The sequence below is a fragment of the Zootoca vivipara genome, chromosome 1, assembly GCF_965207765.1.
Source record: "Zootoca vivipara chromosome 1, rZooViv2.hap1.1, whole genome shotgun sequence".
Taxonomy (NCBI): Eukaryota; Metazoa; Chordata; class Lepidosauria; order Squamata; family Lacertidae; genus Zootoca; species Zootoca vivipara.
Genome location: NC_142582.1, coordinates 120,130,268 through 120,158,220, shown reverse-complemented (window position 1 = coordinate 120,158,220; position 27,953 = coordinate 120,130,268). Strand labels below are relative to the sequence as shown.

General features: G+C 45.2%; 1 protein-coding gene across 3 annotated transcripts in view; it reads right to left on the bottom strand.

Annotated features, from left to right (window-relative positions):
• The window catches only part of WDR20 (WD repeat domain 20), a 48,899-nt gene extending 37,698 nt beyond the window's left edge, over positions 1–11,201 (bottom strand). For all 3 annotated transcript variants that reach the window (XM_035105763.3, XM_088673384.1, XM_088673373.1), the window contains exon 1: positions 10,919–11,201. In XM_035105763.3, the coding sequence (XP_034961654.1) occupies positions 10,919–11,182 (264 nt within the window). In that variant the 5' untranslated portion in view covers positions 11,183–11,201. The remainder of the gene's footprint in view (positions 1–10,918) is intronic.
• Positions 11,202–27,953: the final 16,752 nt, after the last annotated feature.

The window sequence follows — 27,953 nt, the reverse complement described above, 5'->3', positions numbered from 1 at the left end:
TTGACCAAACTGCGGGAGGCAGTGGAAGACAGGAGTGCCTGGCGTGCTATGGTCCATGGGGTCACGAAGAGTCGGACACGACTAAACGACTAAACAACAACAACAATAAGATTTAGGCTAAGAGCTGGTGGACAACTGTACAGGAAATCAAGAGGGAGTTTGTCTTATTGCAGAAGGACCAGTATAAATTAAGTGATTATGGTGCCAAGGGGTAGTGATTTTTCTGAATTAATATGGAGTCAAGTGGGGGGGTGCATATATGGCACAACTACAAAACTATAGTTTCCAGGGTTCTGGTTGTGGTGGTAATTTTTTACTGTACCTATTTCCTCAGTTAAAACAATTCATTAAAAAAACCACAAATACTTCAATGTACAATAATTGTAGGGCTGCCCCAAAACACTTGCTCTCTCAAGAAGCTCACAAAAATTAAAAGAATAAAATACAGTATTAAATATGCAATACAAAATAATAAAAGGATTTCAAGTGCATGTCCCACACCACCTACCTTAGAGGGACCCCAAGTTAGTGTTATGATTTCTAGTTTGCTAATTCTCCACTTCTTGGTGCCCCTGTAGCCTAGAATGTTTACACAAGTGGTGTATTTAATTTGTGTTGTATCCTTGTTTGTTTATGCAAGCCTCAGCTGTAGGCAGCCTCATGGACTGACTAACTTTGCAATTTTATAAATACCATTTTTGCAGTTTCTGAATAGGCAATGTACATTATTAACAGCTGAGGTCCAGAAAAACATTCTCCTAATTGCAACTCAACCGTCTCAGGTAAAAGAGAAAAAAATTAAGACTACTCTCTTCCAGAAAGAAGGAACTTTCCCACTATTCTTTAGTTTGCATAGCTGTTTCATTCACAGACCACAGCACTGGCCTATTAAAGATATGCAAGATAGTTTTCTTTTACATCTCAGTTCTTGCAGCCAGCTGGATGTCTGGATAGTTCCAGTACAGTGAAGTCTGAATATTAACCAATAAAGCTATAACAATCTGCCCAGCTTCAGGTTCTCAAAACCCCTCTTCCACTGAGCTGAGATGCTTAGGATTAGGAGGGCCCATTTTTATTTTGCCACTTTCAAAAAGGTTTTAGAAGCAAGTCATTTTTACAACATACCCCAACACTTCACTGCTTGCACATCAGTCACAATGTAGGGCACACATGTATTTTGTACTAATCCTTTTGCATAATGTGTTGCTTGTACCAATGACCCTGAGACTGATGTTTAAATTAGACACACCCCATTCCATATGCTAGTAGGGCAAACACAGAGAACACTTGCGACTGCTGCCGTTATATCTACTTTAGCCCCCAAACAAAAGCTTTCATCAGACAACTGATTTTGAAAAGCAAATACATATTTTTTTAAAGCTGTGAACATCTTTATAGAGCTCAAAAAGTTGCACATATCCTCAGTCACAAATTAGTGTGAGTATTTTGGGGACCACAACCAAGCCCAGAGATAAGGAGTTAAAATCATAGCTTACTAGTAAAGCCCAAGTTTTAATGAAGAGGATGCCATATGAAATCTCTGACATCCCTACAAAAAGGATGCCAGAATTCAGGCTGTAGGTGTTAAATTCTACCAATGTGAGGTGGGTGGAGGAAATAATCACCTCTTTATATTAAAACAGGGATGGGGAACTTGCAGCCTTGATCCCATGGGCTGGCCCAGCAAGCTGATGGGAGTTAGCGTCCAACAATATCTGGAGGGCCATAGGTCCCACATCCCCGTATTAAATAAGCTCACAGAGCCTAGGGCTTGTCGATCAGAAGGTCGATGGTTCAAATCCCCACAACGGGGTGAGCTCCCATTGCTCGGTCCCTGCTCCTGCCAACCTAGCAGTTTGAAAGCATGTCAAAGTGTAAGTAGATAAATAGGTACCGCTCTGGCGGGAAGGTAAACGGCGTTTCTGTGCGCTGCTCTGGTTTGCCAGAAGTGGCTTAGTCATGCTGGCCACATGACCTGGAAGCTGTACGCCGGCTCCCTCGGCCAATAATGTGAGATGAGCGCAGCAACCCGAGTCGGTCACGACTGGACATAATGGTCAGGGGTCCCTTTACCTTTACCTAGTATTAGAATAGCAGAATAGTTAACATACTTAAACAAATCAACTCTATCCTGAATACAGCCACAGATTTAGCCATCCTGTGGATGCTGTACGAAAAATGGATTCATAGGGTTGTTGTTTTTTAAGTTTCTAGGCTGTTTTCCACTGTTTGTTAGCTTAATAACCATGTTACTAGAAATGGTGACCTCAGAAATGCAGGGAGAAAGTACTGTAAATATCCCATCTTCAAAGCTTCAATTTATGTAATCTTGAAGTTAGAAGAACATGTTCAAGGAATCAGAATTGCAACTGAGCTCAGAGTTCCCCACACAGTGGAGGCAGTTAACAAGATAAATCACTTGCTAACATTACTACCCAGAAACCAACTGAGGAATGAGTATTACTACAGTTATCTGTTTCTGAAACACCAAAAATGCAATTTACATACAATAAAAACTACTAAACTTTACTGCCCCCTTTCCAACTAGCCAGAAGAGAACCACTAGCCACAAACTGTCTGAAGTCATGACTGAAATGCAGGAAAACAATAACACTGTTGAGTATAATCATTTCAGAAAAGCACTATAAAAAGCTTCAAAAAAGTTCTCAAGCATCCTTATAAAAGCCTTGTCTGATAAATCCTTATAATCCTGTGAATTTTTTTGGCTAAAACTACAGTTGGATCCAGACTTCCCCATTCATAACAGGAAAGACTCCTATGGACAGAAGGAACTGAGATCCAGGAGGAAGGAGAGACTCTCATGCTGTTCTGGAGGGTACCCCAAGCAGTGTTTGAAATTCCCCAGGCACCAAGCGCATTTTGCAGACAGCACAGATCCAGTTTCAATGACATGGAGATCTCCAGATGTCAGACTGACGACTGTCTTCTGGCTGGCACCTCCAGCTTTCTTAACACTAAAGCTAGTAAATCCTCCTAAATTAATCCCTACAACAATCCTGTGAGGTAGGCGAAGAGGCTGTGACTGGCCCAAGGTCACCTAGTCGTCCAAGACTGGACCGAATGGTCAGGGGTACCTTTACATTTACCTAGGACAGTGGCACTTCTATGTTCCTTCCGTGTAAACATGTGTAGGATTATGCAGCAAGCTGCTTACACATCTAGAGTGTCTATGCCATATTGTTTTCCAAGACCATTGTTACACATTTCATCCAATTCCAGTAATGGACACAATACCATAAATCTGCTTTCCTAGAGAACTATTGTTTACATCAGGGATGAGGAACTGGCCCTGGCCAGAGAGCTTTATCATTATCTCCCCCAACCCTTACAGGTCAAGTCTGACAGGTAGGCAGAGCCATCCACATGTCAATCACCTGGCATCACAATAGCGCCTCGTGAACCTTTTTGCCTACAGGATTTTTCAGAAGCACCTTTCAAGGTGCTATCTGCACAGCACTTTTCAGACACTGTTAACAAGCTAATCAACAGTGCCTGCAAATGCCCTTTCAGCTGAGCTAGGTTTTTCCTGCCCCACAGGGATCATGCAAGTGGGCATGTTTGGCCAAAATGGCCTGATGGGCCAGTGGGGAGACACAGTTGGGCCCAAGGGGCAGAGGTACCCCACCCTTAATTTGCATGGACAGTGAAGGCATCCAGAGATAACAAATCATCTCAACTCCAACAAAAGAAGAGAAACCATCAGGTACAATACTCTGGAAGCCAAAGATACTGAAGTATTTCTGTTTGTCACTTTAACTGTAGTCTAAACTTTTATGTACCTCAGCGCATCTAGGTACAAATGACAGGCTATCTGGCTCTTAACCCAAGAGCAAGCATTTTATCAGGCAACTCTTTACTTCATGTTAAATTAGCTATCCTGTATGCAGAAAGCCAAGATGTATTACACTAAGACAATTAGACAATCATTTGCCATGCCTCAGTGCAGGTCAAGAGCTTCATATGATTAAGCCATGGACGTTGTTAACCTTCCCACACTAGCGACATTACATTAAAAATTAATATTTGGTAAACCATATAGCAATCTGATACATCAGTCTGAGAATTTTTAAAAAGCGAACTTTTCTAGATGCCATCCAGTAATTCAAGGGTGAGCAAAAACAGACTATGCACCATGGATGAACAACTGGCCAGTTTCTGGGAATCTGCCTAGGAGCTACTGGTTGTTGGGATTCTGGTAAAAAGTGATGGTGCATACCAAGTATTGCTTAAAACATATTAGTTATACCTTAATTGGTCAGAGATCCCAAGTATGCACCGTGGATCATAATGATGCATGTGAAAATAAGACACAAGACCAGGTCAATCCCTGCAGTAATCTACCATTCAAGAATATTCAAGGGAGCCAATGGCAGTTGCAGCTGGGTACATGAAATTTACAGGGTTGACAGAAGGGCAATTTAGAATAAATTAATTATTCCAGGGCTCTACTGCTTTATCTGTGACAAAGCAAAATAAAACATACAATCCCAGCGATGGAAAAACAGAAACCTGCACCATATTTCTGACATGTATTTTGGATCCCTTAATCCTCAGTACTCACAAAGCTGGCTTTAAAAAATTCACCTCTACTTATGTCTTTGGACACACATCTACCTTCAGATGCAGAAAAGAGGCAAGCCTAATAGAAGCATAGCCTTTCTACAAATACTTCCAGAGTAGCAGCCATTTTAGCCTGTTGCAGCAAAAACAGTCTTGTGATACCTTCAAGACTAACCAATTTATTGTGGCACATGCTTTCAAAGTCAAAAGTTTCCTTTTTGCATTTTGTTTCCCTCTGGCCGCTGTCTTCTCCATTTCTCCTGAACCATGTGTATGCCTGGCCTGACAAATATTATGCTTCAGATATTGCCACTCTGAGATTCTTTGAAAGGAAGAACAGGATAAAAATATCATAAAATATATAAATATATTTGATGGCGTGGACTCTGGCACACAAAAGCTTATATCATAATACATGAATTGTTATTTCTATGTATCATTACAGAATAGCTTAAGACTTTCAAATACTTTGCAAGAAAAAAAAAGAGATCAATTTCTTGTTTTACAGATGCAACTTCAAGAGCAGTATTTATCAGTAGTTTGTCTTGACAGACTAGAACATTAAGGACAGGCTCCTCCTCAGTAAGTAGACATCTTCCCGCAGGTTTATAATACTTGAATATCCTGTATCTCATTCTGTTGGCTACCTCTTTTTTAAAAAATATTTAAAAATCTACATTTTAGCAAAGTCATATGCCCTTTACAAGACATCTAAAGTTAAGGCCAACACATACACACAAACAAAGCATTCCTCAGCTCCCAGACTAATTAATTTAAAGACCAAGGCAAGATCATACATATATTCCGTGTTGTGAAGTAACAAGAACATAGTCCAATTATCTGGATTCCAATCCAATATGGATTCACATACACATTTAAATGGAAGGGAAATCTACCCTATAATACTTTTTAAAGCACTATGCAAATACAGAGTGGGTCAATACATAGGTAATCTATCTAAAGTGATATTTACAGTGCAGTCCTGTACAGTTCTGCTCAAATGTAAGAACTAAACATAATTGTACTCTCAGGCAACTGGGAATAGGACAACAGCCTTAATATGCACCCTAGAATACCAGTACTTCCCACAGGACATTGTCAATGTTCAATGAGTGTTTGCCACCAACAATTACAAACAAGCTACGACAAAGTCAAACGATGAAGATAATTTGCATAATTTCAGCAAAACAGAAAATACGAATTTACTCACAGGTGATTGGTACATGGGTGTTGGATATATTAACTAGTTCTTTAATGCTTACGTTTAATATTTGGGGGGAGCCTGGTGATTCTTGGGGTAGTATAGAGCCATAAAATTGGTTATCTTTTCAATTAGCACTTACTTTGATATTTTTGTTTCCTACTCTTTCTCCAAAGAGTTCAGAACAGTATTAGAAACTCAGATAAATAATCGAATTGCCAAATGGCAAACTTAGGTTATGGTCGACACAATGGAATGTCTGAGCATCATCCCCCCCCCGAAGTTGTTGTTGCTCTTCATTTCATTTCTATACCACTTTATATTTCATAGAACAAATCTCAAAGCTGCTTACAATACATTAAAAAAACAAGTAAATCAATCCATAATAAAACAAATTCAAGCTTCAAGGAAAATATTTCAGATCCTTCTCTAAGTGATATTTTGCTTTCCCCAGTCAGCAACATGGCATCCAGAGATCTCCGCGCGGTCGCAATTGGATCTGTGCCAGTAGCAAAACACAACTAGCTAATTTCTGACAGTGGTTCAGAACAACACTGTGGCCTAACAATCCTGTGAGACAGGTAGGCAAAATAAGAATAGGAAGCATGAAGTATGAACTCCCAAGATTCAGCTCCATCATTCGAGCCTACAGTCATCAGCGAAAAATATTCAAAAGCTGGGATCCAAAAACCAGAAATAGGATGATTCAAAGAGAATTTGTACTCAGTGTTTTGATCAGCAACTTGCTAACCACACTAACTTGTTTCTCTTATAGTGAATCTCTTTGGAAACTGATATTTCAGTACAAGCGTCATCAACATGAACACAAGAACTTTTTGTTGTTGTTGTTAAAGTTGTTTTACAGAACAAAGAGACAAGTCTCTGCCTCAAGGAGCTTAAACTGAAATACCTAATTGTAAACATGTTCAAGAACTTGCAAAACACCCAGAGGAATTTCTGTCTTTTACCTTTGTACAAAAAAATGAACATGTTTATCACAATTTGCTTTAGAATATGAAGTAACAGTTGATAAACATGGCTTGCTATTTCAAAGGGTTGAAGGCCAAAATTCCACTAGGGGCATGCAAGCCCCTGAGCAGGCTTAACATAAAGATTTGCAATTGTATCGTGTTTTAAAAGGTATGTTGGGACCTGTGCTGTTCTGTAAAGTCCCCATTACACTAGTAACAGTATATAAATACTAGTAACAAATGCTAATAAATTTCAACCAAAGAGATAGTGATGTGCAAAGACATGAGACTTTAGTCTTCACTTGGAATGTTATTACAACCAGGTTTAGGGGGAATGAATCAACACAATGAGATTTCAGTAGGCAGCTGAGCAAGAACACGGGAATCTGGATAGCCCATGAATAAACACTGGCCTTCAAATAGCAAACGGGAAGATAAATACTATTTATCTGATTCTATAGACTGATCCTACAGTCCTACAAATAACTGAAAATAATGTATGTAAGTACAGTGGTATCTCAGTTTAAGAACAGCCCTGTTTATAAACTATTCGGTTTAAGAACGGTTTCGGTTTAAGAACGGACTTTGGAACGGATTAAGTTTGTAAACCAAGGTACCACTGTATACTGATTTTTTTATTGCTACATTTATATTGCACATTTTTTGCAAACAGCCCAAGGTGGCATACATGGTTCTCCTCTACATTTCATGCTCAAAACAACCCTGTGAGGTCTATTAGGCTGCAAGATAGTGACTGGCCCAAAGCCACCTAGAACGCTCCATAGGTGGGGATCAGAACCCTTGCCTCCCAGGTTCTAGACAAATACTCTAACCATTACACCAGTTTTTTTTGAAATTTTTCAGTTTGCACTGGGAAATTTTCTGATGCCATAGAAAGTGATCTAGTTTAGTATGTTTATTTTACTTCCATTTAGTAAACAAAGATAAAAGCACTCCAAAAAAAGTTGCCCTACAAAGCACACTTGAAGTGGCTTAAATGATATATTATGTAGACATTTCTTTTAGAATACTTGTAAAATTTAATGACCTTACATTTTCTGAATTTAAGGCAAAAGGGTATTGAAAATGATCAACATGTTGTTTTTATTCCCTTGCACTTGCCACTTACAAATGCATGTATTCTCTCTCACACTTGATAGGGGTAATCTTCTGAAAAACGTTAACTACAACTTATAAACTGCTGAGCTTGCCTAATATTGTATTTGCAACTGGCATCCATTCATTGTTACTAATGAACTCATGAAACAATTAAATCTCCACGGAAAAGTGAACCACTGGAAAAAGTTCAGTGTTTTTGAAGATGTCCACCTGACATCACTGGTTTAGTACGTGATTGCTGCATTCTAACTAAAAAGTTTCATTTTCAGAACATAATGTTTCACATTTTCTACTTTCTTCTTCCATAGCTTTCTTCAAGGAAAAAACAGAACCCTATAAGTTCCTTTGAAAAGATGTCTAAAACATTTAATTATTACTTAAACCAAAACGGCCTCTCATACAAAATGCCTGTATCAAAACGCCTGTATCAAAGATTACCATGCATGGCAAAAACTACAACAAAAACCTTTAACATCAATTTCTTAACATAGAAATCTGAGAACTGCCAGCTAAGATACTGTTTTTTGATTCAAGCACTTTTTAAGGCTATACAAGGCTCTAGCCAACTTGCTAAATAAAAGTATTTCTTGACTTTTGCACTGCCTTTCAAAATATTTACAGCTGAATCTGAAATATACTAGATGTTTCTCAACAGAGCTTACTGTCATTCATTCAGTATGACATTATTCTTTTAATCAAAAGGGAGAATCTAAATGGCTTCAGAAAGCCAAACAAAATATACTGGTTTCCTTGTTGACCATTTACTGCTAGTCTGATAACCCTTCAAGATCTCTGTCATACTTCCAAACTGCACACTCCTTCCCCCATATTTTACAATTGTGATGACTGGTGCCACAGAAATTTAATGGCTCAGAGACTGGGCCATCTTGAAAATTAGCTCCCATGAGTAGCATTTGGTTGTAAACAAGGGAAGGCATGAGTGGTCATTGACAGCTCTACTGAGGAGCCAGACTCCTTCCTTCAGCAACTGTCACCTGGCAGCAGCCATTATATCCACTTGCAGCAATGGAGGAAAGAGGAGAGAGGTAGGGCCGCGCCACCAGTGCAGTTGATGGACCAGCAAGTTTTTTGCCGCTTCTCACCTTTAACTTTTTCACCCCAACTCGTCAATAGAGAAAAACAAAGAACCTGTAGCCAAGTTTGCTTATTGCCTCCTCCATCCCTAGCCATTTTACTTCTGTGTTGTGTCTGTTTAAAGTATAAGCATGAGAGTAGGGGCTTTCTTCCTTTTCCTCTTCAATAAAGTGATCTAAAAGCTACTCTTGAACTCTTTTTTGGCTGTTGAGGAAAGATGAACTAATGTTTTAATTATGTATTAGGGCACTGAATCTCAGACAGAAGAGCCATAGAAACGATAAAGTTCAAGCAATTAAAATGTGGTAATAACTTCATCAGGCTATGAAATGAAACCACAAAGCTTCATTTGGCAATATTAATTAGCACACCACTTAATTTCTATATAGTCAGAAGGTCTCTGTTTTCTCCTTTTGAAATGAAAAGCTTGCATCAATATAAGGCACAGGTGCATGTGTACAAGATTTGGGCTTAAGGGGATACTTAAAAATAGGTCTGTAGGGCTAGTTGTTGCAAACTGATCCTCAACTAGAGTTTTTGATTTTTCACTGGCAATTTAACCCATCATGTTACTACTGAGTAGGAAACTGGCATTTCAATATAATACAGAAGGTACCAGATATTATTATTGTTAGTTATTATCATTACTATTATCTACATGCCTATGTTCATTAACATGAAATTGTATGATTTAGTCAGGCACCCAACTCACAGATGAAAGTGCAAACTTTCCAAACTATCCAAATAAACTTAACTGTGATTACATATTATTTAATATCAAGTGAATGGCTAAAAAAACTTTATCCCTTCTCTTTCAGGCTGCCTACAGGCATCTGGCTGGCCACTGTGAGAACAAGGTGCTGGACTAGTTAGACCAGTGGCCTGATCCAGCAGGCTCATCTTAAGAGCTGTTTCTATTTCATATAAGCACTTACATTTACATTAAACACACAAGAATCTGCACTACTTTGAAAACATTTTCCAACCAAAACTCACTACCAACCAGGACACTGCTGTAACTCCTCACTTTCTACATCAAAATTCCCAGTTTTCCTAGCTACCAAGCCTTGCCAACTACATGCACCTCGAAAGGGTGTTGACACAATGACAAAATAATTTTCTCCTCCCAAAATTTCACGAGGCAGTGAATGAAAATGAACACATCCAGATCCATTTGTCCTGTAAACGGAGAGCTGGAAGGGCTCCTATAGACCAGCTTTGTTTAAGGGTAAATACCTTACAGCATTCCTGGAAAACCAAAATGATCAATACTGCTTTAGCTAACAGCGCTTCTTAAAATGAAAAAAATAAATCAACAGAACAAGAAGTCCACCCTTGACCCTTCTTATTTTATTGCTCTTCCTTGAAGACCACGGCAGCCAACTTTTTAAAGGTACCCAGCAGTCCACCCACACATACTTCCAGAGACACCTTTTTGTGCTTCCTGTCAAGAGAGCAGGTTACATTAAAGTCTTCCAAGGCAAAAAGGAAAAAAAGTCTTGCTGCCGCCTCCCCGCTTCTATTTCCTTTTATCTTATTCAAAGTGAAGACCCACAGCAGTTAAGAGGGACCTGTGTAACCTGCCCTATACTACTGAGCCCGGCAAGGACACCTCCCTTGCTCTCCATACCACGCAAAGTTCCCTCTCTCCCTCCCACCCACCTACCCAAAAAAGCTACAAGGGGTGGGGGACCCTTTAACGGATTTCTCCCCCCTTCTTTTTTTAAAGGAAGCGAGGGAAACGTGTTTGTTGACAGCTCCCGCGCGGCGGAGGCGGTTACGCCAGTCAGGCAGCCTCTCGGCGAGGGTGAGCCCAGCCAGAGAGGGCCGGGCGCCCCTTCATGCCACCCCGCCAGCCCCGAGCGCCCCTCTTCAGGCCGCGCCGCCTCCCTCAGCGCGGCGCCGGCAGCCCCTTCCGAGCGGCGGCGCCCTCCCCTTCCCGTCCCTTTACCTTGCGGACCCCCTTGTAGATGTAGAAGTAGAGCTCCCGGCCCACATTGAAGCAGAGCCGGTCGCCGTTGCCGCTCTGGTCGTTGACGTTGACGAAGGAGACGCGGACGGGGTTGGAGCCCTGCGAGTTGAAGGGCACCCTGTTGGGCCGGCTGTACTCCGAGTGGCTCAGCAGCTTGTACAGCCCCTCGCGGGTGGTAAACTGGGTCTTAATCTCGTTCATCTCCTTCCCTCCTCCCTCCGCCGCCATCTTGGAAAGGAGCATTCATCCTGCCCCAGTGCCCGGATGTTGAGGCCAGCGCGCAGGCGCCAGCACCGCCGCCGCCGCTGCCGCCGAGAAAAGGGGGAAAGCTCGCTTCCCCTTGCCCGAAAGCAAAAGGGAAGGGAAGCCCGTGGAACGTTCACGCCGCGATGTGGGCGGGGCCTCAGGCCTTTTCCTCCCCGCCCCTTTTTTACCGCGGCGCTGCGCCTGCGCCCGTTTGGGGATGCGGAGGGGCGGGGCGAGGCAAAGCTTTCAGGTGGTAGGAAGAGGGGGGGAGAGGGAGGAGCCTCCGGAGCGGAAGGGGGCGGAGAAAGAGAGATAAGGAAGAAGCGAGGAGGGCAAAAGCTGGCAGGAGGCGTGGAAGGCGATACCTAGGAAAGGGGCGGAGCGGCTGCTGTTAATTAAAGGGCTGCTGCCCTGCTGTTGTGTTTTTTTGAAATTGTTCGTATGGCTTTCGTAGATTTTATATATGGATATAGTTTTAATTATAGCAATGTCGATTTTTTTTAAAAAAAGATTCCCCCCCCTATCTTTTGAGGGGGTTCTTGCTTTCTCTCTCTCTTAAGCCGCCTCGGGTCCCGTAAGGGAAAAAGGCGGAGTGTAAGTAAATAGATCGTGATAATCTAAAGATAAGCTCTCTGCACATGCTCTTCATTGCTTAAGGAATGCGTATGGTAGGCTTTTGTTTCTTCACTGTGTGGTTTGTATTGTTGCTTCCAGCAAAGGAGCTAGACCAAGGGTAGTCATAGTGCCGCTCTATTCTGCCTTGGTCAGGCCACACCAGTTCTGGGCGCCACAATTTAAGAAAGAAGTTAACAAACTGGAACGTGTGCGGATGAGGGTGACCCTGATCATAAAGGATCTGGAACAGTTAAAGGAGTTAGGTATGTTTAGCCTGGAAAAGAGGAGACTGAGAGGAGACATGACTGCCATCTTCAAATAGCTAAGGGCGGTCATATGGAGGATGGAGCAAGCTTGTTTTCTCCTGTTCCAGAGGGTAGAACCCAAACCAATGGATTCAAGTTGCAATATAGGAGATTCTGACTATACTGTAATCCTCACAATAGCAAGATCCTGTGTGTGTGTGTGAGAGAGAGAGAGAGTGTGTGTGTGTGTCTCTAGAAAAAAGTGAGCAGGCTCTGGGCTCTGTCCTTCAGCCCAAAATGATATTGACCCCTTTGATGGCTGATAGGAATGTGCAGGGGGTGGATAAAGATCTGGGGACAGGAAAAGGGGTGGGGGAGGTTTACAAGGTATAGTGCCCCAAAAATAATACCAGGATCTGTAAGCCTCAGAAATAATAAGAATGGGCATGTACAATTCCATTGAGGAACCTCTGTTGTTTAATAAAATGATTTCACAATCCACTGGATGAAAATTCTTACAGCTTACCACTGTGTTTCGGCCTTGAAAGGCTTATCTTTCTAATCTACATATACTGTTCACTCACCTTCCCTTGTATGTCTTACCTTTTGAGTTTGTAAGCCTGATGTCAGGGCCTATGCTTTTTATCTCGTTGTTGTTGTTGTTGTTGTTTTCATTTATGTGGAGATAATAGTATAGAAAACAGGACAAAAATATAGGAAATAAGTAGTGTCCTGAGTTTGGATGGTGCTTCTCCTTGGAATATTTCTAAGTCTGAATAGCTGTGGACATTTAAATTATTATTATTATTATTATTATTATTATTATTATCTTGCAATAGCCTCCATTATGGCTGCTGACTTGTGATTTCTGAAATGGGTACAAAGGTCTCTGGTGGTATTTGAAACATACTGCATGTCACATCCCGAGCCATTTGCTTTTTAGAACATCTATTACATGGCTGGACTTACAGATAATACAATGTATCTGCAACAACAATGAAAATTATCTCAAAAGAACCAATTCCAAAAAAGCCAAGGAAAAGCTACCTTTAAACTTCCTTTCATTGCTTTTCATAAACCTTCAAACCAATGTGAATTATTTTTGAAAGCTGGGCCAAATCATTGTGAATCCAGTTGTGATGTGATCTGCACTTATCTCAAGGAAACTGTCACTTTCAAGACCTAGTACATAAAGCACAATACAGTATCACCTTCATAGCTGCAAGTCTAGCTATGTAATAAAGGTTACAGAATGCAAGTGTCCTTAATGCCACATAAACTATGTTCGCGGGGGTGGGGGTGGGGACAGACTTGTGTTTGTGCCTGTTTTAAACATTTCAAGAAAGACTACAATCCTAACCCCACTTACCTGGGTAAAATACAGTTTATAATTTGCAGTTCTGTAGGAGAAAAGCAGCTTCTAAAGCAGGCATAGGCAAACTCTGTCCTCCAGATGTTTTGGGACTACAACTCCCATCACCCCTAGCTAACAGGACCAGTGGTCAGGGATGAAGGGAGTTGTAGTCCCAAAACATCTGGAGGGCCGAGTTTGCCTATGCCTGTTCTATAGCAAGCAGTTTGTGGTAACAAAGAAAGGCATTATTGACATCAAAGTATATAAAATACACATGTAAAGATAAGTTTCTGCTAGTATAGATAGAATCATAGATTTGTGGGATTAGAAGCGACCACAATCTCATGCTCTGCTGACTGAGCTATTAAATGGACGCTAGTCTGTGAAAGCTTATGCCTTGATAAAATTGCTAGGTCTGTCAGGTGCTACAAAATTCATTGCTATTTTTTCTGCAACAGACTAATACTGTACAACTAAACTCCTAGGAGCTGCCTGAGGCTGTTGTCCTGTGCGTAACCCTATGTTGTTCAACCCTGTTGAACATAGTGCATTAACAAGCATATGCTTGCACAGCAACCTTGTTACAATCTGGAACCGGCAATCCTAAGTAGCAATAGACCTAAAAAAGCATTTGTTTCACTAATTTCCCATAGGAAGAGAAACTACGCAAGCAGGCATAGCCTGGTAGCAAACTATAAGCTAGGCCCCTTGCAAAGGTGTCATCTCACAGCAACACATTCCAGTGTTCCAAGGTACTGTACAGATTCCATATCACATTTTACAGCATGCATATAATAGATTATCCAAATGATAATAACTTTATAAAATGTATCTAAATAGCAAAGAATAAATGTTAATAGAATAAAATGTCAATAGAAAAATCAGGAATGCTGTAATGTTTCTGGTGTAGCATGGACATTTGCACATAATATTAGAATCTGAATGTATTACTTTAGCTCCCTCTGGTGAATTTGGTTCATGTTGCAAGACAGGAGAATTCATGGTACTCCCTCCTTCCATTAACAAGAGAGACTCTGGGCAAGACCCAACGCCTAGTTCTCTTACTGTAACTTACCTCCTGATTTCTTTTGGTTTATACATGCAACAGACTGTAGGTGTGTGTGGTGGTGGTGGGGAACTATTTTATTATTGAACTCGGAGGGATTTCTGAATTATTAAAACCATGGTGCAGAAAAGATACAATAAGAGCTTCCAGCACAGAGCCCTGAATGCTTGTTGCACTTTGCTGGTTGGTACAGTATACAAAAATGGGGACATAACATCATAATTTAAAGCAGACTTGGGTAGAGCCAAGGAATGTGCATATCTAACTGCCCATGGAGGTGTGGCAATGGATGTGAAATAAATAAAATAGGTTGGGCTTGGGCGGTTGATTTGGTATAACAATAGCAGGTGTTACAAGCGTTTGTGTCTACAAAATGTTAGAGACTGTGCATTAATGGACTTTATCACGACATGCAGCTTGTGCATGGAGCAAAGGCTGTTCAGGAACATTGTTCTCCAAAAGCATTCAAGACTATTTATGACACGGCCACACTCTTCTTATAGTACTCTGCAATGGAACAACGGTTGGAATCCTGAGCGGTTCTTCTTCTCCCGAGTTGCGTCCCTCCTAATCCCTTTGGCAGCAGAAAAAGGAAGTCCCATCATGCTGCGTGTCCACAGGATGTTCGTCATGGGTTACTTTGAAGGGTTCGTGCCTAAATATTTGAGTATACTTGAAACAGGAAGCTGTCTTATACTTAATCGGACCAGTGGTCCTTCTATCTTAGTATTGTCACTTGAAAGGCCGTGGTTCCAGCCAGTTCCAGCCCCACCTGAAGAAACCAGGGACCTTTTGCATGCAGCTCACATGGTCAACCACTGAGCTACAGCCCTTCCTTGTACAGTACCTCTTTTCCGAGACGGAACTCGGAAAAGCAGGTCTGTTTCTTGCACATTTCACATGCAATGATCTCTACTGTTCTTTATAGAATCAACTCCCCCCTCCTTAATTCTGTACGCTTGGAGGGACGCAACCAATTCACCAAATGAAAGCAATGAAAAAGAGAGAGATGGAGAGAGAATTGACTGCAGTGGGTGTGATGGTTGCCTCTGGCAACACACATGCCTGCCTATGAACTGCAGGCATGATGTCCTCTGCCTTCTGCTCTGCGTGGGTAGGGTTGCAGCTTGCATTGATGAGGTACCATCTGGTAGTGGGGATGTAGAGCAGTGCAACATTCCTTTTCCTAACTCCAGTAGAACTATAGATATGGCTTAATTTGCTGATGCTTTCAAGAGCACTTGGGTCTCTGATGCCTGCCTTGGTCTGGTTGCCCTTTTTCATTCTCCTAGCAGCATTACCGCTCAGCTTTTTTGGAGGCTGCTTTCTAAGCTATATATTGCAGCTGACTTGTATGTGAACACACACTACCGATGCTGTTGCCTATCTCCTCAACACCTGCAAGATCTAGCTGCATGTATTTCCTCTGTAGTTTGTTTGGCATTTGTGGGCTTTGGTTCGAGCTTGGTTCGAGGTTGCCCATTTTCTAATAATAATAATAATAATAATAATAATAATAATAATATTAATTGAAAGAATATACTACCCTTTATCTAGGGTAGTAGGACACGGAGAAGTGGACACGGAGCAATGGATTCAAGCTACAAGAAGGAAGATTCCACCTAAACATTAGGAAGAACTTCCTGACAGTAAGAGCTGTTCGACAGTAGAACTTGCTGCCAAGGAGTATGGTGGAGTCTCCTTCTTTGGAGGTCTTTAAGCGGAGGCTTGACAGCCATCTGTCAGGAATGCTTTGATGGTGTTTCTTGCTTGGCAGGGGGTTGGACTTGGATGGCCCTTGTGGTCTCTTCCAACTCTATGATTCTATGACTCTAGGGGTCTCAGGGCAGTTCACAGAATAAAATCAATATATAAAACCAAAATAAAAGGTAAAGGGACCCCTAACCATTAGGTCCAGTCGCGGATGACTCTGGGGTTCCGGCGCTCATCTTGCTGTGTAGGCCGGGCGAGGGAGCCAGCGTACAGCTTTCGGGTCATGTGGCCAGCATGACTAAGCTGCTTATGGCGAACCAGAGCAGCACATGGAAACACCATCTACCTTCCCACTGGAGCGGTACCTATTTATTTACTTGCATTTTTGGCAGGAGCAGAAACCGAACAATGGGTCCTGTCTTCCATTGCCTCCCGCAGTTTGGTCAAACTCATGTTCGTAGCTTCGAGAACACTGTCCAACCATCTCATCCTCTGCCGTCCCCTTCTCCTTGTGCCCTCCATCTTTCCCAACATCAGGGTCTTTTCCAAGGATTCTTCTCTTCTCATGAGGTGGCCAAAGTATTGGAGCCTCAGCTTCACGATCTGTCCTTCCAGGGAGCACTCAGGGCTGATTTCCTTCAGAATGGATAGGTTTGATCTTCTTGCAGTCCATGGGACTCTCAAGAGTCTCCTCCAGCACCATAATTCAAAAGCATCAATTCTTCGGCGACCAGCCTTCTTTATGGTCCAGCTCTCACTTCCATACATCACTACTGGGAAAACCATAGCTTTAACTATACGGACCCTTGTCGGCAAGGTGATGTCTCTGCTTTTGAAGATGCTGTCTAGGTTTGTTATTGCTTTTCTCCCAAGAAGCAGGTGTCTTTTAATTTTGTGACTGCTGTCACCATCTGCAGTGATCAAGGAGCCCAAGAAAGTAAAATCTCTCACTGCCTCCATTTCTTCCCCTTCTATTTGCCAGGAGGTGATGGGACCAGTGGCCATGATCTTGGTTTTTTTAATGTTGAGCTTCAGTCCATATTTTGCACTCTCCTCTTTCACCCTCATTAAAAGGTTATTTAATTCCTCCTCACTTTCTGCCATCAAGGTTGTGTCATCTGCATATCTGAGGTTGTTGATCTTTCTTCCGGCAATCTTTCTTCTGGCTTGGGATTCATCTAGTCCAGCCTTTCGCATGATGAATTCTGCATATAAGTTAAATAAGCATTGAACCCTTCATGGATCTATGCCAGGCATCCCCAAACTTCGGCCCTCCAGATGTTTTGGACTACAATTCCCATCATCCCTGACCACTGGTCCTGTTAGCTAGGGATCATGGGAGTTGTAGGCCAAAACATCTGGAGTGCCGCAGTTTGGGGATGCCTGGTCTATGCCTTGTTGTGGCGAAGGGGCTTGAATAACTCAGAGAAGCTATGAGCTATGCCATGCAGGGCCACCCAAGATGGACAGGTCATAGTGGAGAGTTTTGACTAAACATGATCCACCTGGAGAAGGAACTGGCAAGCCACTCCAGTATCCCTGCCAAGAAAACTCCATGGACAAGGACAACAGGCATTATTATTGATATTATTTGTTAAATTTGTATACTGCCCTATACCCGCAGGTCTCAGGGCAGTTCACAGGATAAAATCACAATATGAAAACACAAAATACATAAAATCAAAACAAAAACAACCCAATAACCCCCCCCCAAAAAAAAACATTTTAAGTTATAGGATAACACTTGCCTATAACTTCTGAAGGGTAGAGAGTTGGAAACTCTTGTCTTCAGTGTCTTGAGAGATGGTTATAGTTATAGTTATAGGTTATAGGTTAATAATGGTTAATGTTCTAGATAGTAAATGAGTTTATAGTAATGGGAGATACACCTCTGGGAAATTTAGCAAAATAAAATCATATAAGCTATCTTAAACTGCATCCATCTGTTGACTATGAAACACCTGGGGTGCCTTTGGGGCTAATGGAGCCACCCGGGTCCCCAGTGGAGATCAGAGCAGTGTATATTCTCTCTATAGATTCTCCACCCACGTGCCTTTCTGAGACGTGACTGGATGTTTTTGGCAGAACAGGGAGCAGATGCCTATTTTTAGGCAAAGTTATTTGGAAGAGAGCTTGCTTGCTTCCTTGCTTGTTCCCATAGACGACTTGATAAGAGAGAATGAGAGGCTCTGATGGAACTGCAGAGGGGATGAACAGAATACAATGCAAATGGACCCTAGTTAATTATTCTGCTTTGGATTCTCCATCTCAACAAATGAAGAGATTGTTCACTATTAGACAATCCTAGCATCTTTCCTGTATCCTTTCTAATATGCATTTGAATATTCTGCGTGATTTAATCATCAGAAATATTAAGGCTGTGGTGCAACCACAAGATTAATCTTCTAAAGTGGTACCTCATGTCAAGAACAGTTTCAGGTTAAGAACGGACCTCCGGAACAAATTAAGTTCTTAACCAGAGGTACTACTGTATGTAGCATTTGGAAACTGCCCAATCCGTGTCAGGCCTGCTGTGTGATGCTCTGATTTTATTTATTTGGGTCCAAATCTGATAAGTTAAATCAAAAGTTCTGTTTTGCCCTCATTGACTATAATGAGGAATCTAAAAAATAAACTTTGCTGGAATTTGCTGTCAAGGCAGCCTTTCCACAGAAGATTAAGCCTGCCTGCTAAATTCCAGCCAGATTCATCAAGGTTTTTTTGTTTGTGCAGGAAACTTTCAAAGTTTTTGTTGTTGTTGTTGTTGTTGTTGTTGTTACTCGAATTTGAGCCTAATTGCAGGCATAAAGGTAAAGGTAAAGGGACCCCTGACCATTAGGTCCAGTCGTGACCGACTCTGGGGTTGCGCGCTCATCTCGCATTATTGGCCGAGGGAGCCGGCGTATAGCTTCCAGGTCATGTGGCCAGCATGACTGTTATGTACTGAGCTGAATCCTAGAACAATAGGATTCAGAATCAGCGGGAGCTACCCAATCCAACTCCAGGTGGAAGTGAATCCGCAACCTGATTGGCCTGCTGGAGCAGCCAATCAGGCGGCTGGCAGAAGTGAATCTGCTACCTGATTGGCCTGTAGGAGCAGCCAATCAGGCTGCAGGCAGAAGTCAATCCACAATATAATTGGCCCACAGGTGTAGCCCTGAAGTAGCCAATCACGCAAGGCCCATTGTGTAAATAATGTATATAAGCAGATGGTTTTGGGAAAAGAGCCATTCGTCTTCTCTTCTCCTCCTTGATGACTATGAGCTGAATAAAGAGCATGAAATTCACTCTCGACTCCGAGTATATTTCACTGGCGACGAAGGTGGGATCCTGCTGAGCTGACCGCCACCACGCACTGCACCGCAGCACCGCCACCTGCTGCACCGCTGCATCGCACCGGCATCCAGGCTTCAGCTCCAGGACCCAAGGAACCCAGAATGGCAACCGACAGCAGCTTCTCGCCATTCAAACCAGCATCAGGAGACTGGGAAGGGTACGCCGCCCGTTTCAACTTCCTCCTGCAAGCGAAAGAAGTCACCAACGATGCCATGAAGAGGGCGACATTCTTCAGCGTCTGTGGAGAGGAGACGTTTGAAATCGCCCGGGCTCTCCTTGCACCTAGAGATGTCGCTACCGTCTCTTACAAAACAATAATGGAACGGCTGAAGGAGCACTTCTCACCACAGCCCTCGGTGGTAGCTTGCCGAAATGCCTTCTACGCAAAGCGGCAAGCCCCGGGGGAAACCATAACTGGGTTTGTGACCTCCCTCCGCCAAGCCGCCCGGCTATGCAACTTCTCAGAATTGGAGAACATGCTTCGTGACCGCCTCGTCGGTGGCCTGAGGGACGAGATGTTGCAACGACGCCTCTACGCCAAAAAAGACCTCACGTTCCAGATTGCTCTGGAGGAAGCCCTGGCAACCGAAGCCGCCGAGAGGTCAACGCAAGAGGCACGACCGGCCCCGCCATCCCAACCGAGGGTCTACCACGAAGACCTCACCGACGAATCCGAATCTGACAGGGAGGAAGTACACCGAGTACAGCGGCGCACTCAAGCAGCACACACACCACAGCAGCCTCGACGAGAAGGAGGGAACTGTGCAAGCTGCGGGGAGAACCACGAGAGGAGGACCTGTCGTTTCCGCAACGCAGAGTGCAGGCAGTGCAGAAAATTGGGACACATCGCCCGGGTGTGTCGGGCTCGACTCACCCGTCGACAAGCATCAGATGACCGACCCAGGAGCCCCAGGTCACACGGCACCATGCACCAAGGCAACTCGACGGAGATCACGGACTACCAGGTATTCCAGTTGCCCCATCCCAGCACAGAGAAAATTTATATAGAGGTACAGATAGAGGGAGCCCCATGCCGCATGGAGCTGGACACGGGTTCAACTCTATCCATAATCTCGGCCCGAACATTAAGGGAACTGTGCCCTAATGGGGGTCCCAAACTAAGGCCGGCCCCATTCACCCTCCGGGACTTCCAGAAACGTAAGGTCCCTACTATGGGGGTGGGGACCTTCAGGGTGCAATATCGAGGGCGAAAGCAACAATTGGACTTGCTGGTAGTTAAGGGCCCCTACGTTAGCTTACTGGGACTGGCATGGTTTGGACCTCTGGGGCTAGCCGTTACCGGGGTGAACCGCACTAGCTTACAAGTGGACGTGGACGCCATATGCAAAGAGTTTCCAGGGGTTTTCGATGGGGCATTGGGACGATATACAGGACCCCCCATTGCCCTACAGCTAGACCCCGCTGTACGACCCATCAGGCACAAGGCCCGCCGGGTCCCGTTCGCCCTGAAACCCCGCATAGACGAGGAATTGGACCGGCTCGTGGAGCAAGGAGTGCTGGAGCCGGTGCCCAACGCCCCCTGGGAAACTCCAATTGTCACACCCGTCAAGCCTAACGGTTCGGTCCGCATCTGTGCAGACTACAAATGCACCATAAACAAGGCTCTCACGGCCCATGCATACCCAGTGCCAGTGGTCAGCCATGTCCTCGCCACCCTGGCTGGGTCAAAAATCTTTGGCAAACTGGACTTGGCCCAAGCGTATCAACAGTTGCCTGTGGACGAAGCCACAGCAGAGGCTCAGACGATTGTGACGCACAGAGGGGCATTCAGAGTAAAGCGGCTGCAATTTGGCGTTAGCGTGGCACCAGGCATATTCCAGAATCTAATGGACTCACTCCTTAAAGGGATTCCTGGCGTCACCCCCTTCTTCGATGATGTACTGATCGCCGGGCCCACACCAGAGGAATTTGAGGACCGCCTCCTCTCCGTCCTGCACCGTTTCCAGACGGCGGGCCTCAAGGTGAAGCGGGAAAAGTGTTTACTGGGAGTGCCGCAGGTGGACTTTCTGGGATTTAAGGTGGACGCAGAAGGGGTCCATCCAACCGGTGACAAGGTACGGGCCATTTGTGAGGCCCCAGCGCCCAAGAGCAAGCCCGAACTTCAGTCATTCTTGGGACTATTGAACTTTTACCATGCCTTCCTTCCCCATAAGGCAGCAGTAGCGGAGCCCCTACACAGACTCCTAGATAAAAGGGCCCCTTGGGTGTGGGGCCAGCGACAAAGGGCCGCATTCCAGGCAGTCAAGGACTTGCTCGTCTCGAACTCGGTCTTAGCACACTTCGACGAGAGGCTGCCAGTGGTGCTGGCATGCGACGCCTCTCCCTATGGCATCGGCGCTGTCCTGGGACACCAACTCCCGAATGGAAGAGAGGTGCCGGTGGCATACTTCTCCCAGACGCTTGCTGCAGCCGAACGAAACTACTCACAGATTGACAAGGAGGGTCTGGCAATCGTGAAGGGCGTAAAAAAATTCCATGATTTCTTGTACGGGCGGCCCTTTACCATAGGGACTGACCACAAGCCGTTGCTTGGCCTGTTTGCCCCTGAGAAGCAGACCCCCCAAGTGTTGTCTCCACGTGTCCTCAGGTGGTCAATTTTCCTTGCCGGCTACCAGTATGCACTAATCCACCGCCCTGGGAAGGCGATGGGCCACGCAGACGCCCTCAGCAGGCTACCACTACCAGAAACAGGCCCCGACCCAGCGCCTGCGCAAGAGGTTATGACCCTGGAGCTGCTTCCCGACCGACCCATTCAGGCACAAGAAGTTGCGCACCATTCCACAAAAGATAGGGTCATCTCCCAGGTCCTGAACTGGGTGTGGCGAGGATGGCCCAGCAGCAGCCCCGGGCCAGAATTCGCTGGCTACACAAACCGCAAACATGAACTGTCGGCACACAAGGGGTGCCTGTTATGGGGAAGCAGGGTTGTTGTTCCCCAGCCCCTCCGCAAAAGGGTCCTCACAGCCCTACACGAGACACACCCAGGGGTAGTGAGGATGAAGGCCCTTGCCAGGAGTTATGTGTGGTGGCCGGGGATTGACAGAGAGATAGAGGCCTGGGTCCAACACTGCCAGACCTGCCAAGAATCCCGCCCGGATCCCCCAAGGGCCCCAGTCCAGCCCTGGGAGTCCGCCCGACATCCATGGTCACGCTTGCACGTGGACTTCGCTGGCCCCTTCCAGGGAAAAACATTCTTCATAGTGGTGGATTCCTACACCAAATGGCTGGAGGTCGCACTGGTACCATCCACTTCTACGGCGGCAGCCATCCGGGTACTACGTAAGCTGTTTGCGACCCACGGGCTCCCTGACACCCTCGTCTCGGACAATGGAACCGCATTCACGTCAGAGGAGTTCCAGACCTTCACAGCGCAGAACGCCATCCGCCACATCCGCTCAGCACCATTCCACCCTGCCACCAATGGCCAAGCGGAGCGCATGGTGCGGACCACCAAGGACAGCCTCCGCCGCATGACACAAGGGGACTGGGAATACCGCCTTGCCACATTTCTTCTAGCACAGCACAGCACCCCAAGCACAACGACGGGCCGGAGCCCAGCTGAATTACTAATGGGCCGGCGCCTTGCAACTAGACTGGACCGACTTCACCCCGACAGAGCTCAGGATGAGGTAGTGGTGGGGAAAGGCAGGAACCCCCGGACATTTGTGGCCCAGGACCCAGTGTATGCAAAGAATTTTGGGGCAGGCCCAGCATGGGTACCCGCCACAGTCACCAAGGTGACCGGTCCCGTGTCGTACGAGGTACTAACGGAAGGGGGGCAATGTTGGCGCCGCCACTGCGACCAGCTACGGCGACGATTCCCAGGAGGAACCTGGGAGGAGAGCGGGACAGAGGGGTCCCAAGGGGACAGCAGGGCAGTGAGGCCTGTAGAGCGAGAGGGGTGGGCAGGGGAAGCAGAAGCAGTAGGCACAGAGGGGCGCCCCGAGGCTGGAAGGACACCGGAACCAGAGCTACAACCTAGTGGTTCAGTGGCGCCAGACCAGACAGCCCCGGCACAGCCAGCAGCCTCGGAACATGAGCCAGAACCAGAACCCCTGACCAAGGAACACCCCAGGCCACAACGCACACGGAGGCGGCCAGCAGACCTTGGGGACTACGAATGCAACTTCCCGGGCAGGACTGGAACTTAGAGGGGAGGGGTGTTATGTACTGAGCTGAATCCTAGAACAATAGGATTCAGAATCAGCGGGAGCTACCCAATCCAACTCCAGGTGGAAGTGAATCCGCAACCTGATTGGCCTGCTGGAGCAGCCAATCAGGCGGCTGGCAGAAGTGAATCTGCTACCTGATTGGCCTGTAGGAGCAGCCAATCAGGCTGCAGGCAGAAGTCAATCCACAATATAATTGGCCCACAGGTGTAGCCCTGAAGTAGCCAATCACGCAAGGCCCATTGTGTAAATAATGTATATAAGCAGATGGTTTTGGGAAAAGAGCCATTCGTCTTCTCTTCTCCTCCTTGATGACTATGAGCTGAATAAAGAGCATGAAATTCACTCTCGACTCCAAGTATATTTCAATGACAAAGCCGCTTCTGGAAAACCAGAGCAGCACATGGAAACGCCGTTTACCTTCCCGCTGTAGCGGTTCCTATTTATCTACTTGCATTTTGACCCTTATCAGGGGATGAAGCCTCTTATACTTCGGAAAGATAGATAGTTCTCCCTCAATGACAGACTTTACGGGGGGGGGGGTGAAGGGGTGGCCATAGGACATATTGAATTTTTAAACACTCAAATTCAAAAAATGTGGGGTTCTAAAAAGTTGTAACATTACTTGGGAATTCAAACACTATTTTGGTTAAATTAATATTTATTTGTTTTGCTTGCTAAATGAAATGTGTGTAGAATTGCATAGAAATACCGTAATTAAAAATGATTGTTGGGTACTTGCATATTTATTTCATATTATTATTATTATTATTATTATGAATCACCTGATATTTTCAGAAGGTAAACTTAATTTTTTTTGTTTTCCTAAAGCAGTTTATGTGCCACTTCATCAGACGTAGACTTACCCAGCTACATGTTGTCCAATCACACAAAAATTAGCAGATTTGAATTCCTCACACCCCAAAACATATTTTAAGACCCCCCCCCACTGAATAAATTTGCAAAAATTAAGTTTTGCTCCTGAAAATGACATGCCCTAGAGGGGCAGTGAGCATTCTGTGTGATGCTCTGTCAGTATGTTGGAACTTAGAATAGAGCAACTGGACACAACATCCAGCAACATGCTACCATGTTATTCCCTGTCAGCAGTATGGGCTGGGAAATCAAAACGAGTAAGGCTGATTAAACATTGTTGCAGAAGGATGGCAGGCAGAACTTGACAAAGAATTGCCATTGTTGACAACATCCCCATGTGAATCTAATAAGAGTATGAGGCCTCATCTGTAGAGCCATACCGAAAACAGAACCCCTAGTGTATTGCAGTGTATTTTATTCCCGGAAATTTTGCAGACACCTTGGCTCCACATGCTTTCTTATTTTTATGCTTTTTTGTCTGGCAGCTTTAAGTATATAGCACACAGTGCTGAGTCTGACTGAATTTCAAAACAGCGTGCTTCCAAGGTCACAGCTTTTTGAGCTCCACTTCTGGAGATGAGTATACTCTGTGGGCTGTTTCACACATGATGTATTTTTAAACATAGATACCGGTAATATAACTGCAGATGAACCACCTGCTCCATCCGGGCCCAGTACGGGCCACATGATCTCCTGCAATGATTTTGCAAAGTTTTTTGCAGATAAAGTCGCTCAGATTCGGGAAGAGGTAGACTCCACCGTGGGAGCAGGGCCGGGGCGGGGGAGTGCTGGAGTCCTGTCTAGTCAAGTTTTGTGGGATCAATTTCAATCTGTTACCTCCGAGGATGTGGACAGGCTGCTTAGACGAATGAAACCAACCACCTGTCTCCTTGATCCTTGCCCATCCTGGCTTATAAAAGCTAGCCAGGAAGGGCTGGGCGATGGGCTTCGCGGGTTGGTAAATGCTTCTCTCCATGAGGGAGCCTTCCCAGACCCGCTGAAAGAGGCGGTTATTAAACCGCTTCTTAAAAAACCATCTTTAGATCCGGCCAATATGGCCAACTATCGCCCAGTCTCAAATCTTCCATTCTTGGGCAAGGTGATTGAGCGAGTGGTTGCGGAACAACTCCAGGCACGCCTGGAAGAAGCGGACCATTTGGATCCCTTCCAGTCAGGATTCAGGCCTCATCATGGGACTGAAACTGCCTTGGTCGCACTGGTCGATGATCTCCGGCGGGCTAGGGACAAAGGTAAGAGCTGTTTCCTTGTTCTGCTGGATCTCTCAGCGGCTTTTGACACCATCGACCATAACATCCTTCTGGACCGTCTAGAGGGCTTGGGAGCTGGGGGCACTGTCATGCAGTGGTTCCGCTCCTTCCTCCTGGGCCGTGTTCAGAAAGTGGTGGTGGGGGATGAGTGTTCAGACCCCTGGGCGCTCACTTGTGGGGTGCCTCAGGGTTCTGTCCTCTCCCCCATGCTTTTTAACATCTATATGCAGCCACTGGGAGAGATCATCAGGGGGTTTGGGCTGGGTGTCCATCAGTATGCTGATGATACCCAGCTCTACCTCTCTTTTAAATCAGAACCAGTGAAGGCGGTGAAGGTCCTGTGTGAGTGCTTGGAGGCGGTTGGAGGATGGATGGCGGCTAACAGATTGAGATTGAATCCTGACAAGACAGAAGTACTGTTTGTGGGGGACAGGAGGCGGGCGGGTGTGGAGGACTCCCTGGTCCTGAATGGGGTAACTGTGCCCCTGAAAGACCAGGTGCGCAGCCTGGGAGTCATTTTAGACTCACAGCTGTCCATGGAGGCACAGGTCAACTCCGTGTCCAGGGCAGCTGTTTATCAGCTCCATCTGGTACGCAGGCTGAGTCCCTACCTGCCCACTGACTGTCTCTCCAGAGTGGTGCATGCTCTAGTTATCTCTCGCTTGGACTACTGCAATGCGCTCTACGTGGGGCTACCTTTGAAGGTGACCCGGAAACTACAACTAATCCAGAATGCAGCAGCTAGACTGGTGACTGGGAGCGGCCGCCGAGATCACATAACACCGGTCCTAAAAGACCTACATTGGCTCCCAGTACGTTTCCGAGCACAATTCAAAGTGTTGGTGTTGACCTTTAAAGCCCTAAACGGCCTCGGTCCGGTATACCTGAAGGAGCGTCTCCACCCCCATCGTTCTGCCCGGACACTGAGGTCCAGCTCCGAGGGCCTTCTGGCGGTTCCCTCATTACGAGAAGCCAAGTTACAGGGAGCCAGGCAGAGGGCCTTCTCGGTAGTGGCACCCACCCTGTGGAATGCCCTCCCACTAGAGGTCAAAGAGAACAATTACCAGACCTTTAGAAGGCATCTCAAGGCAGCCCTGTTTAGGGAAGCTTTTAATGTTTGATGGATTTCTGTATTTTAGAATTTCTGTGTTTTTTTTTGGAAGCCGCCCAGAGTGGCTGGGGGAACCCGGCCAGATGGGCGGGGTATAAATAATAAATTATTATTATTATTATTATTATTATTATTATTATTATTATTATAACTAACCAGGTCCAGATGAATGGTGGGAAACTCAACACAATGGATTCAAATGGCAAAAAGAAGATCCCAGCTTAGCACTCTACAGTACTTCGACAGTGGACTCCCTTGGAAGGTGGAGGCCTCTCCTTAATTGGAGGCTTTTAAGCAGAGGTTCGTGAAATCGTAGAGTCGGAGGGGACCCTAGGGATCATCTAGCCCAACCCCCGGTAGGTGTTGTATTTATCATGGCATACAAAAAGCACCACATTCAATTCCTGGGTTCTCTTAGTAGGGCTGGGAAACACTGCTTCCTGAAACCTTGGAAAGGCATCACCATTCAGTTTGGGGCTAGATGCTGCATACTGATCTGACTTGATGTAATGCAGTTCCCAAGTTCCTTCCTAAATCTGAAAATATGAAGGATTTCCAGTGGGTAGCTGCTGTGTTAGTTTGAAACAGTTAAACCAGCAAAGACTATTGTGGTTTATTCTATAACCAAGCTACGGTAAGTCATGAATGCTTGCCTTGTAGCGCAAGTGAGCTGTTAGAAATAATAATAATAATAATAATAATAATAATAATAATAATAATAATTTATACCCCGCCCATCTGGCTGGGTTTCCCCAGCCACTCTGGGCGGCTTCCAACAGAAAAATGAAATAAAATAATCTATTACCGTAAACATTAAAAGCCTCCCTAAACAGGGCTGCCTTCAGGTGTCTTCTAAAAATCTGGTAGCTGTTTTTCTCTTTGACATCTGATGGGAGGGCGATCCACAGGGCGGGCGCCACTATCGAGAAGGCCCTCTGCCTGGTTCCCTGCAACTTGGCTTCTCGCAACGAGGGAACCGCCAGAAGGCCCTTGG